At 41.5% G+C, this 17461-nt stretch overlaps 1 protein-coding gene across 4 annotated transcripts in view; it reads left to right on the top strand.

Moving 5' to 3' along the window:
- The window catches only part of SNCAIP (synuclein alpha interacting protein), a 226655-nt gene that overhangs the window by 192908 nt on the left and 16286 nt on the right, over positions 1-17461 (top strand). For all 4 annotated transcript variants that reach the window (XM_083151590.1, XM_083151589.1, XM_083151588.1 and 1 more), the window contains 5 exons: positions 2358-2471; positions 5690-5815; positions 9425-9594; positions 12580-12660; positions 16193-17243. In XM_083151590.1, coding sequence (XP_083007716.1) covers positions 2358-2471; positions 5690-5815; positions 9425-9594; positions 12580-12660; positions 16193-17243 — 1542 coding nt within the window. The remainder of the gene's footprint in view (positions 1-2357; positions 2472-5689; positions 5816-9424; positions 9595-12579; positions 12661-16192; positions 17244-17461) is intronic.

Genomic DNA, 17461 nt, shown 5'->3' with positions numbered 1-17461 from the left:
TTAAAAAAGTTGGATCTGATACTCTTCAATGCTGTCGTTAACGGTAGCATCAAATAGGTGAGTGCCAATATTTCTCCTGTCGGGAAAAATCAGCACATATTGAATACCCCATTTAATATTAAAACAGGGAGCATGACAGCATACCCCCCAACCATCCCGATAATCGCGGGAACGTCCCGGTTTTCGGGGACATTCCTGCGTCCCTCCCGCCACTGGCAGTGTCCCGCAGAGGGGGCAGTTGGGAGTCCCCCCATTAGTTGCTGGCGAACCGCGAGCGGAAAATAGACGCTGTGCGCATGCGCACAGTGTCTATACCCCACATCCAGAGGGGCTGGGGGCTTGGCTAGAGGCTCACAGAGCCTCAGGGCCATGCCCCGACACCGCGTAAAACGGGGCGTGGCCTCGTGGTACGACGCAATTATAGACCACGCCCCCTCCCACGACAAGCCGCGCCCCCTAATTCTGGGCGCGCGCAACTGTCCCTCCTTGGTGAAACTCCAAGTTGGGAGGTATGTGATAGGCCCTTTCTAAAGTTAAATTAACATTATCACTTGTGCGCTACAGAATTCATCCATCTTATTTAAAGTGAGTTTGAAAAGATACTAGCATTGTCTCTCTCATTAGCATGCCCTACCATTCATTACACTACACTTGTCAGTGACGCAAAGACAATGGTTATTTATTATATTTTTTTAAGCAATCTGTTAAGATTCTGAAAATCAAGTTAATATTTGGTTCTATATAGGCTGAAATGTTTAACTATTGCTTTTAGCCACAGAACAGAACTAGCATAGCATTTTCATGTGCTCCAATTTCCTTTCCTTTGAAGTCTGTTCACATTGATATTATCTAAAATGAAGGTCTGTCCCATTCTGAGCACCATAGAGCTAGGGGATATGAATTAATAAATATTCTGGATACAGTTTCTCTTAACTATCTTTTCTTTTGACCTTTTACCCTGTGAAATGCACACAAGTTTTACGTATTCTCTTACAGAAACTATGACTATTTCAGTTGTTTCTTGCATCACTGCCCATGCAGTCGCAGTTACTAACAGATATGAGTTCTACACTTTTATTATATACAGCTTGAGTATCCCTTATCCAAATATCCGTTATCCAAATTATTCCGAAAACCATAGTCTCCAAAATGTACTTTTACTTTTTATTTTTTGCTAAAAACCTATTGGGTCCATCTGTAACTGTCACTATTGGGGAAATAACATGTAACTGCCACTAAATATGTGCAAGGACATGATTGCTTGGCATTCAAATTCAGTGTCTGAGATAGTACGCAAAGTTTGTTTCATGTTTTAAAACCTTGTTTCATGCACAAATAACATATATTTGTGTGTATTTCATGTGTTTGATGTGCTTTTACAACATAAATGCAAGATACCTCAAGATACCTGATTAAATATACAAATATTCTAAAATACGGAATAATCCGATATCCAAAATTCTTCTGGTCCTGAGCATTTTGCATAAGGGATGCTCAACCTGTACTTCCAAATTATGGGTGTAGCCTTGACGATTGCGCTGTCTTTAAGAACAGCATAACTGCCTCACAGCACTGAGGTCATGGGTTCAATTCCCACCATGGCCCTTACTGTGCAGAGTTTGTATATTCTCCCAGTGCTTGCGTGGGTTTCCTTTGGGTACTCTGGTTTCTTCCCATAATCCAAATATACAGTATACTGGTAGGTTAATTGGTACCCAACAAAATGAACCCTAGAATGTCTGTGTGTGCGTGTACATGTGGTAGGGTATATAGATTGTAAGCTCCACTGGGGCAGGGACTGATGTGAATGTTCAAATACTCTCTGTAAAGCGCTGCGGAATATGTATGCGATATATAAATTGCTGGTAATAAATAATAATAAATAAAATGTTTTGTATATTCTGTGTCTCCATCACACACAGAATACCACAATATGATACAGACTAATGGGAAATGTGTGATACTGATATATGTAATTGGCGAGCCAAGGTAATCAGTGAGGCTCTTTGTTACAGCACAAACTCATTACATCAGTTGGCGGAATACTCTCACCATAAACAAACCATTTTGGCATTTCGCTGATACTAGAATATACATAGATTTTCTATTTGAATTTGCCAAATGGAAACTGAGAATGAGAAGTGAAAAATAACATGACAAACGCAGTAAAAGCCTAATAACTGTAGGTTCCTAACACTATGTAACTTTGACTTCTGCCAGGAATGTTAATGAAAGAAGTATTAAAAATAGGAATAGTGGAATTGGATTTTGACAACCGGTCATGTTGACTACAATATGTCTGTGTGGATGATGATGCTTAAAATGATAAAGAACGTGTTTTTTCCCATTTAATGCAGACTGGGCAGCTGGAGTGTGTGCGCTGGATGGTTAGCGAAACAGAAGCCATTGCAGAACTTAGTTGTTCAAAGGATCACCCTAGCCTTATCCATTACGCAGCCTGCTATGGCCAGGTAAGTGACAAGTTGTGTGTAATAGGAAAGATCCTTGCTTTGCTTACAGTACATTCCCACACACTCATTGACTGTATTTAGCTTAGAACACCAGGCCACAAGAAAGGCTTACAGAGAGACGGTAGATCCACTGCAACAATACCATTTAGCCCTGGAACATTCAGATATTTTATGAAGAGAGTTTATAGTCTTTGTAGAAAGTTTGCAGTTCCTGGGGTTCAAGCAATTTGGCATCTTACAAACTGCAGACAAGGGAAATACAAATCATGTCCGGTAGCAATCCAAAGGTCAGCGCAGGCAGAGCAGATGTCCAGGAAGAAAGCCAAAGCTGATTTAATAAGGCACTAGAAAAACTCAGATCAAATGCAGGGAAATATCAAGTAGTCCGTAAAAAAAACAAAAAAAAAAAAACACACAGGTATCAAAAGGACTGCTAAGCACAATCCACAGTAACCTGTTATTCAGGCAATGATTGAAAGAAAGCAATGGCTGTAGGTAATGCTCCTGTTTAGCCATGGGTGCAAGCACTATCCTAACCTGTAAACCTTGCAGAGAAACAGGATAAAATAAAGTAGCTAATTCGGTGACAACAGTCGGAAGTGGCAGTTAAATTGGAGGGGGTAATGGGGGCGGGTACGTGAATCGGCCATGTGGGTAGTGCAGGGGGTGATTGTGTCATTGATGATCCATCCTGACTATACAATGCTATGATCTCCTTGCATTGTAAGGTGAAGCGGAGGCTGCGAAGGCGTGATTCAGTGCAAATAATGTCACAAAGCCATCCAGTCCATCGTTCACAAAGTGGATGACATTGGATAGCCATGGGACGGCTTTGAGTGACAGGCCGTCTTTTTTGAGCTTTCAGTATAGCCGCCATGGCCTGAGATTCAGGAGTTTGTATAATCAATGCAAGACATTTGTTCCCTACACATAGTAGAGACAGCTGCGACTGTACCAATATTACGAGGAACCCCTGACCTCACTAAAGTATGAGACACAGTAATCTGACAAACTAACCACCTCTATTGGGATTAGACAACAGGTACACTGTGACATGTCAGGATAAGACCAGAATGACAATGAAGTGCAGACTTCTACATTTGCGGATAATTGGAATGCAGTACAGGCAGGTCTGTGACCTTTAAATAGCTCATGCACTGCTGGTGAGGCTGAATAATAGTTCTTCTAAGCTGCCGGACTGGATTAGTCTGAAGAATGCTGGAAATTCCACTAAAGTCTCATTCTTTCAACCTGAGCAGTGGCAGCTAATATATATTGCTGTCATTAACATGATGATATACATTTTTCTAAAGGGCAGATTTTTAATTTATTGCAGAGATTGTGAGAAACAAAATGAAATTACTAGTTACCAGGTCATCAAATTGAAAGGACAGCTAGACGCTGCACAATTTATTTTAGTTTTTTTTATTCATTTCTACAAAGTCACATAAAATCTCTGTCTGAAGGCGCGTTGCACAGTTACTCGCCTGTTCCAGACAGTTCATGTTGGCTGCACTCTTCAGTTCATGCCTAATGGAACGTGAGCTAACTAATGACTATTAAAATGAGGAAACAGATAGACCTTGCAGTCCTGTCACAATACAGCAACTACAATGGAGAAGGTAGTAAAGATTAGTGGGTCCTTGTTTGTTAAAGCGAAACTTTAGGTCATTCTGTCAGTAACCATTGTGCCTGGTATAAATAAATCTTTTCAAGTCAAAAACACAAGATTGGACTAATGCAGTGGTTCCCAAACTGTGTGCCGTGGCTCCTTGCGGTGCCTTGGGACACTTGCAGGGGTTCCCCGGGCTGGCAGTCCAGGACCAATTCAAATTATTTATGGTTAATTATTTATATGCAAAACCAGTGCTGGTGGCTGCCAATCATAAAATGTGTACAAACAGAAGCAAATCCTGCCCTTTACCACATAACTGACCCTAAGAATCACATATACCCAATCTACTTAGCGTTATATTTATTCTGCTTGTTCTTTTTTTTTTGGCCAAGGGGTGCCGTGAAAAAATTCTGATACTCTAGGGTGCCGTGATTCAAAAAAGATTGGGAACCCCTGGACTAATGTGTTAAAATAACAGTGATTTCATTACTACAGTACTTTGCAGCCTTCCAAACTGCAGGCCCTATGTATTAATACAGAGTATCCCTTATACAAAATTCTATCTGGGTGCCAAGCTCCAAAAAGCAAGACAGTCCTTATCCTTGCTGCAGTGTCTGCTGGTTCACTACATCTACTGGTGTATGGGGCCTACACACATAGCAATAAGTGTTCTGAACGATGCTGGATCACTCAGCACCCAGCGCTGCATAGTTCCGCTAAGAGATATGTCAGACCTGACCTCAGCGATTAGGTAGATTTATCCAGCATGCTGGATATTAATCGCCAGGGTGATAACGCCGCGTGGGGCCCAAAATGCCCTAAACACGGAGCAATATAGGGGCATCTTCTAAGCTCAGTAACTATGTTATTTTAAACTGTACATGACTACGGTGCATTGCTTTTATAAATCTGGTCAATTATAATGCATGTACTAGCAGTATTTACACTATATAGTTATCAAGGTGCCGAGCCCGTGCACTCTCTAATGGTTAGGCAAACCAATGTAGTGGCTGGCCACGCCCCCTCTGAGGGCTGACCACACCCCTATACACGTGCCTCTATCACTGCATTTCCTCGGTGGGCCTGTCATGCCCCAGTCTGATAGTGTTTGCGTGCCTTGCTGATAATACCAAGAGCACCCAACAGATGCCCAATACTGACCAACAAGCATTACCGAGTTACATCTGGTTATTTACTTACAATAGGGAGGCAATATGTAAAATTAATACATATATGTTCTGTATGCATGGTCAGCACAGGAGTAAAAGCTCCAGCTTTCCAGTGTGACTGCTTGCAGATTACAAATCAAACAGAAGGCTCATAACTGTTGCTGTAACCTGACAAAAGCTTCTTCTGTTCTGGGACGTGTAGAATATTGTCTGCAGAAGCCAATCCAAGCTTATTGCAACATAATGCATTTACCAGAGGGGAAATGAAACGCAGGATATTTAATGGATAACAGTTGTTAAGTGGCTTCATAAAACGTTACCTCATTCCCTTTTGCCAATATACCTAGTTTTTAGTAACCTCTGTGTAACAGCATTGTGATGGAAGCCTGGTATTTAAAGTGGAATTATCTTTGATGTACTGTATTCTCTTGTAGGAAAAAATACTACTGTGGCTTCTCCAGTTCATGCAAGAACAAGGCATTTCATTGGACGAGACTGACAAGTGTGGGAATAGCGCAGTTCACATAGCATCACAGCATGGATATTTGGGTTGTATACAGGTCGGTATTTTTTTAAAGATGAAATAAGTCATTTGACACTTTGCAGTTCCTTATGTATATGAATATATATATTGTGAATGCGCTAACACATTCAAAATATACATTTTTTTTTATTATATACAAATAGTTGAAAAAAATAGTCACAAATTTTATATATTTTCATTTTGGAAATGTTTTGTTCCCCAAATAAAACAACAATATTCCTATATCTAAAGAACAGCAAAGGAAATGTTCTACAGTTTTTGTCCTAACAGTTGAAGGAAAAGAGGGTTTGGGTTCTATCTCGGGCGCTCCTAGGGGATGGCAGCTGGGGTATATCAGTAGGTCTAACCTTTAAAGACCTAAAGAGACTGAATGTGATTAATATGAAATATGATAGACCCAGTAGCGCTATCCCGGTACGGACACCACAGTGATATATTTGAATGAATGTTGATACTTCCCTTCCCTTTTTTATTATTAGATGTGGAGCTTCTTGATTTTCTCAGACGGTGGTTACTTAGGCTGATGGAATATCTCTCCCGGTGAATGCATATAAAAAAAGACAGGAACAGTTGTTGTCTATATGCTTGTTACCTCTTTTTCTATATTATGTGGTGAGGTTCAAATAGATGCATACCTCACTTACATAGTTAAAAGTAGAATAACACATATAAAGGTATCTTTCTCTAGAAGTGGGTAGCGTACCCGTACTCACGGTGTGACGGTGTGTTCCAATCGTATAAAGGTATCTTTTCAGTCTTGGTGTCCAAAAAAAGATTTATTGGTAAAAAACACACAATGTAAAATAGTGAAGGGACGTGGCAGGTTACTGAGGTGGCTGACACAGTGACAAAGCAGTACCTCGGTCCGGACGAGATACAGCTGTAACAGGGATCAGACACTCTGCAGTCCTTACCTTTGGTCCTCACTTGCAGGGTATAAAAATGGGTATCAGGCTCTCAGAGGTACTGCTTTGTCACTGTGTCAGCCACCTCAGTAACCTGCCACGTCCTTTCACTATTTTACATTGTGTGTTTTTTACCAATAAATCTTTTTTTGGACACCAAGACTGAAAAGATACCTTTATACGATTGGAACACACCGTCACACCGTGAGTACGGGTACGCTACCCACTTCTAGAGAAAGATACCTTTATATGTGTTATTCTACTTTTAACTATGTAAGTGAGGTATGCATCTATTTGAACCTCACCACATAATATAGAAAAAGAGGTAACAAGCATATAGACAACAACTGTTCCTGTCTTTTTTTATATGCATTCACCGGGAGAGATATTCCATCAGCCTAAGTAACCACCGTCTGAGAAAATCAAGAAGCTCCACATCTAATAATAAAAAAAGGGAAGGGAAGTATCAACATTCATTCAAATATATCACTGTGGTGTCCGTACCGGGATAGCGCTACTGGGTCTATCATATTTCATATTAATTACATTTTGTCCTAACAGTGATGTATAAGAGCTCCCATTCATACAGATAAACCAGTATTCACTGTGCAGGAATTAAAGTATTACCTTGGGTATTACTTAATATTGCAATATTACTGGATAAAAGAGTAACAAGGCATCTATGGGAAATTTAGTATAAGTAAAATAAGTATGCACATGTACCTTGCCCAGTGTTTTAAAGATGGACACTGTGAATACATGTGCAAATATGCGAATGCCTGCCGGAGCCGTATTGTTCCAATTCTGGATATAGCAGCTGAGTCCTCCACTGTCTGGTGCCACCCAATGCCCACTAATAAATGGCTTAAGGGGCACTGCCTGTGATGATGCAGATCGAGTGCTGCACTTGGACAGAATGAGTCCTGCACATGCACAGAACAGTTCTGAGAGTATCTAACCCGCATTGTTCTTCTACCTCTCTCACTAAGGGCGAGATGTACTAAGCTTGAAAAGTGATAAAACGCACTAGCCAATCAGCTCCTGTTGTGATGCAAGGACAAGTTGAATGGTATTGACAGCCACTCATTCCTGTCAGGGCCGTCTTAACGCATGGGTTTACTGGGCAGCTGCTCTAGGGCCCCACAATTCTAGGGGCCTTCAAGCAGCTGTTTGCTGGTGCCTACGGATTCTCTTGTGAGGCTCACAGAGATTGCTGCCTGGCTACATTGGTTGTGTATTGCACAAAATCAGAAACATTCTCTACCGGCCTGCAGCCAAACAGTTACTGGTAGTAAGCATGCTAATTGCTGAATGGCTGATAGGTATACTCACCATACAGAATGACATTAGTTTTACTTTATACTGTATATGGGGGTGGCTTTAATGTACCCTAAATGACAAGAGGGACGGTAGAGCTTGGCTACAAAAGATAGTCAGTACCTAAGTTAAATACAGTACCTACAATAGTCCTTTCTTCTCTAGTCTGTAATTGAAAACATATCAAAAGCCGTATTTTGTAAGTGTGTACCAAATCCAATGCCAAAAGGTTGTCTGAATTTAATGAGTCAAGTTTTGGCAATGTCTAAAACATTAGATGTCCTCTAAAATATACATTAATATCAACTAGAAGAGCCAACATTTCAAATGTTTTTAGTCTAATGCCAAATATCATAAACTGATGTTTTTAATGCAAAAACAGCTTAGATAGCAAATGTGCTCTTTTTAAAGTATAATTGTTCATTTGTTTTTTTTTTCTATATTCTTTTATGAGCTATGTAATGTGACTGACCGTATACTATAAGTGTTACATCTTTGATGAGGTGTGAAGATTTCACCGTGTTTTGCCAACCCTTGCGGTCAGGTTGGAAAATGCTTGAACACTGTGTATAATTGCATGCAAAGAGCTATTGAGTACCACAGGCTTTATCGCTCATGGCATGGAGAGAGTGGAGTGAGTTAGTACCTGCAAAATGGATAAATGGAAAGAAAATAGTTTTCTCCAGCATTAAGTTTGGGCACAAAATGAACCGAACAGTACAATAAAGTTTTCTTTTAAAATTTGAACTTAAAAAAAAAAAATCTAATCCAGGGTAAATGTGTCGGACAGGATCGAGGCACTATGAACCTTGTTTCATATACAGTATAACTGTGTATGACACCACAATCTTTGGACATCGGGATGAGAGAAGCTTGATATCACTCCTCTATACTATTATGGACCCTGCTCCTTCCACTATCTTAGCAAAATATGCATGTTCCTGATTTCTTTCCTCCTTTCCTACCCTCATATCAAAAAAGTGCCCCTACCGCTTGCTCTGTCCTCACTACAGAATCACACAGACACACTGGTTGCACACGATATGATGATCTTCTATAAATACAGTAACAATAAATAGCAATATTACTATGTAAATGTTTCTTTCTCCGAACTGTGTGGAGGTTAACAGTCTTTGAAAGGTTTCAAATTGAAAGCAGCACTATTGACTTGTTCCATAGCCTAAATGAGTTAATGTAATCCAGCTTTGTCTGAGAGATATTTCAAAAGCTGAGCCTTGGTACTGCTAACAGAGCAATATGCTGCTTTTGATTAGGCAATATTGGAACTGGAAGCATTGTTGAATTGTAGTCTAGGGATAATATTTAATTTTACATCCAGAAACAAGATTGATGGCATTTGTGGGAAAAAATAGCCCTATTGCTTACACATTATTTTATTGCAGACGCTGGTTGAATATGGAGCAAATGTGACCATACCGAATCATGCCGGACTGAAGCCATCTCAAAGTGCCGAACACCACGGACACAGCATGTGCTCCCGCTACTTGGTGGTGGTTGAAACTTGCATGTCACTGGCATCTCAAGTGGTCAAGCTCACCAAGCAACTTAAAGAGTAAGGAAGGTTATATAGAACCTTATTTGCACACTGCCTTTTAGGACAGTTACTGCTGTTACAGTACTAACCTCTTTCTTCCTCCCCTGGATCAGCACAGCTACAATTTATAAATGATTAAAGTTGATGGTCGTTCGTTTCCTTTTTGTTCAGCCTTACTCTATGTTGGTTCAGTATGATTTCTTGACTGATGTTTTACCGACGGTCATTATACCAACACACATTGACCGACAGTCAAAATGCCGACACAGGCAATATATACTCACATTCATTAAGCCGACATGTTCAATTGACCAACATAACATTGCAGACATTTTACATGCCAACATTTCATCATGTGATTTTGTGACTTCTTTTGGTGTCTATGTTGATGTAGAGACGACATATCTCACTGCGCTCTCCATGCTTCACTGCACTTGGCACACTATTATATTCCCATGCCATGTCCACTAGGATGGAAAAGTATGAATAAGTCTTTTTGGGGGGCTAAAATAGCTTGAAAACTCATGTCGACGCATTAAATGTCAGATTTTGCCTATGTTGGTCAATTGAACATGTAGGGATAATGAATGCCGGTAAATTGAGTACGTCGATATATTGACTGTCAGTCAATGGGTGTCGGTATCATGACTGTCGGTAAAACATCCTTCGGTAAATTGACTGCTACCCCTCTATGTAAGTAACTTGGTCTAGTTAGGAGCATTCTGGCTTGTGAGTCAAAGTTATTGATTACATGAATCAGTAAGATGAGTGAAGAGCAAAACAATTGTAGTACAAAACACTCTTCAGAATAATTGCTTATCTTCATCTTTTTACTTTGCTGGTTTTACTGTCGTTTGCCGAAACGAATGAGTCTCCCCATGCCCTGCAGATATTTTGGTGCACTGATGAGTATCAATTACTGCTGTGAGCTAACTCATAACAGTCTCGGTAAAAGGGCACTTAGATTAGTTTCTGGCAACATAGTGATATTGTTTAGTCTAGATCAAAAATGTTAATATTGAAGCAAGACAAGGGAAGCCTTTTACCTTTTCTAATAAGTGCAACGGTCTGCCACCTACTGTTTGTTTTATTCCTTGCAACTACAAAACCAGTTCCTTGTCTCAATCTACTTCTGTAGCTGTTAACTCCAGGCAGCAAAAAACTCATTGTGTTACTGCCCCCTACAGGGTAAGGGCCAAACATTTGTGCATATTGTAAGATACATGAAACTGGTCATTTATGTTTCCCTGCAATTTTGTAGCTCTTATGTTTCAGGGGCGGGCCCTAAATCAGGCGCTTTATTTTATATATGTGATCCGTCTGTCAGAAGGGTCATATGTTATATATTACTGAGGAAGCTATTTGATGCAGATTTTATATTTTATGCACACCTACAGTATTCCAAAAACATGGGCAAAATGTGGTATTGCTGGACCACATAAGAACATATAGGAGAGGACCCCACTATACTGGTCTAACAACCCTAGGCCCTGCTCTGCACTTCTCCGTGTGCATGTTGAAGCCGTAAATGAGCCCACCACCATGCATTTCTGAGCATCTACGGGACAAGTACTGCACAGTGGAGCCTTATTTGGGGCATTCTCCGACCAACTCATGTTTAGCAGAGGCCCTTGTTCTACTCTTTTGCCATGTGTAAAATGACACCACTGCCCAGAAAGATATTATTTTGTGGCTAATAAGCAGTGTATGGAGCCGTACAGACACATGGATAGTGGTAGATGCTCAATAAGTTTAGTAATACTACTCAGGTGCATGCAAGGAAGGGGTTAATACTGAGTAAGTAACAGAACATATTATATGCATGTGTCAGGCAGAGGAATAGAAGGTGGCAGAACTACTGCTGGTGTCGGGGCTGAGATCTGTACACTGATGTAGGACAATAGTGCTAGTTATAAGTATTCTGCACCAACTACAGGGCTGCACTGCACCTGGGAAGGCCTCCACACATCTAGCAACAAGAGTAGAGGATAACTAAAGACACTGTTTGACATTAATATTAATGTTTTCGGTCAGTAGCAGCTCAATACTTAAAATATCCAGAATTATTAAAATGAGTAGTAAAAATAACAGCCATCTTTCCCTCATTGCATAAGGCTCTCTCTGTCTTCTAGAAATGTTTAATGAATCACTGCACAGTAGGGCCGATACTGAGACCCATATAATGTGGTTGTAATTCAAGACGCCTCCAGTGATCAATAGTGCTGCACACCGCCTACATTTTAAGCCATAAATACGAAATATATAAAAGTAGAAAAATTGCATCGTTTTGTGAGGAAATTAGCAATACACTTTCAATTTTCATGTGGCCAGCTGGGTGGATGTCATCATGATGCACCTATCAATTCAATTTTGGCATTGGGGAATGCTGTGGCATTGGGTAGGTGCAGTCCAGACAACACAGACATGCCCGTAACATTTTCAGGTTCACAGCGGCTGTGTGATGTCACATGCAGCTGCTGTAAGGCGGTGTCCTCCTTTTAGTATCCTTACTAACTTTTTGCTGTGAGCAGGTAAAATGGAGGGGTGTCTGATCTTTTCTGGTGGTGGGGGGTCCCCAGTTTTTGTTATGCCTCTGATTTGCAGCTAGGCTGTGCAGGTAAGGGGATACTAGGTGATGGCACTCATACATTACCAGGGAAGTCCAGGAACAGAGCATTTTCTCCCTGTAAGGGGAGAGTCAGGTAGGCAACCCTGCATTAACCAGAGGGTTTCAGATATTTCACATATGTCACTGAATGGATCGTAACTATGGGTCAGTGAAACCTAGCACCTGGGTCACATCATCAGAAACACTGATTGATCCCAACCTGTGGGGGAATCTATGCTGTTGCATACATATGTTACATTTGGAGATCTGACCATGCATTCCTGTATATTAAGACACAATATAATTAGAAAGTTGCGATTGACAGATAAACTTCCATGGGGTAAGTGCAAAGTGGCGTCAGAATTGCAGCTTTTAATACTCTCTTCTCTTCCCAGGCAGACAGCTGAACGGATCACTTTACAGACACACCTCCAGCAGCTCCTGGAAGTGCAGAAATCCCTGCCAACATCCCCCAGGTATCATAATGCCTCCCCTTCATTCGCAGCCAAAAGATTAAATAAAATAGGAAGCTGAACGCTACCGAGGAAGAGAAGTAGATAATGAACAGATTGAAATTCTAGTGTGAAGTCTGGGATCTGTTTCACAGGAAACTTTCATTTCCTATGTAACTAAAATCCATTAAGTACATTGTACAAGAAAAGGAAAAACTCATTATGTAGCTTATGTAATAGTATATAGAAATATATAACCCAAAACAGCTGATCACATTCCAGCTGTCATTATTACAGTACAGCCTGGAAAATAAAACCATGTCTGATTGGTACAGTATTAAACACACCCTGAAACCCAGTGACAAAATGGGTGCATACAGTATTTCCATATTACTTTGTTTTAGGTTGGCCAGCAGTGGGTTATCCATTGATGCAACCATTCATGGTTAACCTCAATGGTGTGAGACTATTTGTAAGGAAACCATTAATGAGTTCACCCACCAATGATCAGCCCTGTTTTGTGGGCCAATCAGGACCAGGAGCATTGTTTTAGGAGGGTGGAGCTAGTTCAGTGTCCCTACATTTTGGAGAGATAAAAAAAAGGAAATAAACAATAGGTTTGTAGCATCAATGGCAGGAAACCATCTGCTTCTCTCCATCGATGACTATCCCTACATTTTATACATTGTTTTCTGATTTCTTACTACAAGCCAAGACATCTGCCGTGATTTATTCTTATATTGATATGTGCTTAGTTTTATTTATACCTCAACACTCAAAACTTGGAGAATATGTGAGTGTACATTATCACGGGCTACAATTTCACATCTTGAAAACTACTTTCAGCTCATGTAATATATATATATTACTCGTTTAAAACAGTGAGAGTAAAGAAGCCATACCATCATAGCACACCATTAAGATGTGACGGTGACTGCTCATCATCTAAAGACCTCATCAGCTAACATTTTACAGTGTAATATAATCGGAGAGCTAGAGAACACATTTGTATCTGATGAATATGAATTTCCTACCACAGCTACAGAAATGCATTTAGCAGCATGTAACCTGAGTATTCGGCTTTACAACAAGGTGCCAAACCTGTAACATATGTAGCACAGTTTTGTACAGCTAAGGTTCTACAGTTAAAACAAAAAAGGGAAATATTTTAGTGATAGAATAATGATATCATACATACTTGCCAACTGGCCCTGATTGCCAGGGAGACTCCCTGAGACATGGTACCGATCGCCCGAACTCCCTGAAGAGTACAGCAATCTCCCTGACTCCCTGAGGTGTAGCAGTAATCTCCCTGACTCCCTGAGCCGTGGTAGCTATCTCCCTGACTCCCTGAGCCGTGGTAGCAATCTCTCTGACTCCCTGAGCCGTGGTAGCAATCTCCCTGACACCCTGAGCCGTGGTAGCAATCTCCCTGACTCCCTGAGCGTGGTAGCAATCTCCCTGACTCCGTGAGCCGTGGTAGCAATCTCCCTGACACCCTGAGCCGTGGTAGCAATCTCCCTGACTCCCTGAGCCGTGGTAGCAATCTCCCTGACTCCCTGAGCCGTGGTAGCAATCTCCCTGACTCCCTGAGCCGTGGTAGCAATCTCCCTGACACCCTGAGCCGTGGTAGCAATCTCCCTGACACCCTGAGCCGTGGTAGCAATCTCCCCTACTCCCTGAGCCGTGTTAGCAATCACTCTGACTCCATGAGCCGTGGTAGCAATCTCCCTGACACCCTGATCCGTGGTAGCAATCTCCCCTACTCCCTGAGCCGTGTTAGCAATCACTCTGACTCCCTGAGCCGTGGTAGCAATCTCCCTGACACCCTGAGCCGTGGTAGCAATCTCCCTGACACCCTGAGCCGTGGTAGCAATCTTCCTGACTCCCTGAGCCATAGTAGCAATCTCCCTGACTCCCTGAGCTGTGGTAGCAATCACTCTGACTCCCTGAGCCGTGGTAGCAATCACTCTGACTCCCTGAATCATAGGGCCTTATTCTAGTTCACACTTAGAGGCAAATTCCTTCTTAGCTGGACTAAACCATGTGCACTGCAGGGGGGAAGATGTAACATGTGCAGAGAGATTTAGCTTTGGGTGAGTTATTTTGCTTCTGTGCAGGGTAAATACTGACTGCTTTATTTTTACACTGCAATATAGATCTCACTTTGATGAAACACCCCACCCAAATCTAATTCTCTCTGCACATGTTACATCTGCCCCACCTGCAGTGCACATGGTTTTGTCCAGCTAAGAAGGAATTTGCCTCTAAGAGTGAACTAGAATAAGGCCCATAGTAACAATCACCCTGATCTCCTGAGCCGTGGTAGCAATCACCCTGCCTTCCAGAGTTACATTAGCAATCTCCTTGACTCCCCAAGTCGTAGTAGAAATCATCCGGACTCCCTGAGCCGTGGTAGCAATCTCCCTGACTCCCTAAGCCGTGGTAGCAATCTCCCTGACTCCCTGCGCTGTGTTAGCAATCTCCCTGACTCCCTGAGCCAGGGTAGCAATCATCCTGACTCCCTGAGCCATGGTAGCAATCATCCTGACTCCATGAGCTGTGTTAGCAATCTCCCTGACTCCCTAAAGCTGTGTACACACGGGGCAAAAATCGCTAGCAGTATGGTCGCTGAGCGACCATATTGCCAGCAATTGGAGTGTGCACCGGCAATAAGTCGCCGGGTGCGCGCTCCCGTTTTCAGCCCGCTAATGGTTGCTGGTCGGAGGAGCATGCTCCTTCGACCAGCGACTTCCCCTGCCTCTTCTCCCGGGCAGTGTGTCATTTTCATCAGCGACCATCTCTGGTCGCTGATGAAAAAGGGACACTGAGCAATATGATGAATATATTGCCAGCGATCATATTGCTCCATGTGTACGCATCTTTAGTCATAGTAGCAATTATCTGGACTCTCTGAGTCATGGTAGAATTCTCATTGACTCCATGAAGAGTAGATTACACCTTACCCCCATTACGAAAGTATTCTGTTCTTAGGAACAAAATAAATCAGAGATATATACATTGAAAATGGGATCATCATTGGTTATCATTGGGTAATGATCCCTAAAGCTGCATGCATTTTTAAATAAGGTTTCCCATAGCCACATATATGGAACCACTTGTAAAACACAGAACATGAGCAAACCCTGCCATTGTCATTAACAAGTAGATATTAATAACTACTTTGGGGCTCATTTACATTTAAATGTAAGTCATTTTGTTGACATGATTTTATTTCAACTACCCCCAACAGATAATGTTTTTACAATATATTTAACCATGGACAGGAGAGCTAATTGCCTGGTCAGTTTTATCTCACCTGTTTCCACAGACAGAAATTCTGAAAACATGGCCTGTTGTTGTGGTACTTGGGTATTGAAGCAGGAGACACCTGATTTAAATTAGTCTGCTGTACTTCTATTTGCCAAATTTTGTACAGACCTTCCATATAAATTAATGACGGCCATTATAATGAGAATTTTCACTAATAATAATTACGATGCTGCTATTGTAAAGAGCATTCTTGTTTGCATTTATTAGATCTTTCTATTCACAGTTCGCCGTCATCCCCTGCTTCTGGAAGCCTCCAGCGAAAGACACTTGAAACAGACGACTTAGCACAGATAAACAAAGGAAACGACAGCCATGACAGCTATCAGCCTCCCGGCACATCTGTACCCAGCAGACTCAGGTGTAGAGCACTTGATGAAGAGTCGGATAAGATTTTGCGGCAGTTATTGGGGAAAGACTTAGCAGACAACGTCTCTAGTCCTGAAAAACTGTCGCTGGAGTTTCAGGATGGTAAATCTACTCGGAGTGGGAAACGGATCCCACTGGAGAAAAGAGAGTTTAAGCTGGCTCGCTTAAGGCAACTTATGCAAAGATCTCTCAGCGAGTCTGACACAGACTCCAATAACTCAGAAGATCAGAAGCACACACCTGTACGAAAGGCTGATAAACCAAGGCCACAGCCAATTGTAGAAAATGTGGAGAATTCTGAAACTCTTCAGCTGATGATAAAAAAGCATACACAGTCACATGCTGCAGGACATCGGTTAGCTCTTGGGTTAAAATCCAAATCTGTAGACGGCCATAGTCCATCTCCAACATCCGAAAGCAGCGATCCAGACTATGAACCCCAGTACCAAATGGGGAGCATCATCCAGCCTTCAGGTTCTTTAGACTCTTCACTTTCTTCTACAAATAGCTCTTCTTCTGCACAAAAAGCAACAAGCCCTAAAAGTGCTTTAAAGTCCCCTTCTTCAAAACGCAGGACTTCACAGAACCTGAAACTAAGAGTAACGTTTGAGGACCCAGTGGTTCATGTTGAACAGACTGAGGAAGAAGTAAACGGAGTTAAAGATAAGGAGGGTGGGAAAAATTCTCAAAAAGCTCCAACTAATGGCGAACTGGGGGAACAGCATAAAAAGCCATTTGGTGCTTTTCGGTCAATAATGGAGACTTTTAGTGGCAACCAGAACAACAACAATAATTCTCCGCCAGGAAACGCTGGCAAATCATCATCACTGTCATTTTCCTCGTTAGGGAGGAAGTCATCAGAGACAAAGTCGTCACCTGCAAGCAATACAAAAGGAAAAAACAAAATTGTAAGTGTAAAAAATGTAATGCATCTGAATGAAAATAGATAAAAGGTATTATTACATTTAGGACTTTTTCTTTCAATTCTATATTTACGTAGATGGATCAAACCTACTAAAAAGTGGAGAAGTTGCCCAATCAATTGACCAATCACTTTTAGCTTTTGCGTTATAGACTCTACTAGACAAATGATAGCAAGTCGATAATTAGTTGCTATTGGCAACTT

This window comes from Crinia signifera, chromosome 1, assembly GCF_055691185.1.
Source record: "Crinia signifera chromosome 1, ASM5569118v1, whole genome shotgun sequence".
Classification (NCBI taxonomy): domain Eukaryota; kingdom Metazoa; phylum Chordata; class Amphibia; order Anura; family Myobatrachidae; genus Crinia; species Crinia signifera.
Note: the sequence above shows the minus strand (reverse complement) of the source record. Positions and strands in the feature narration are given on the sequence as shown.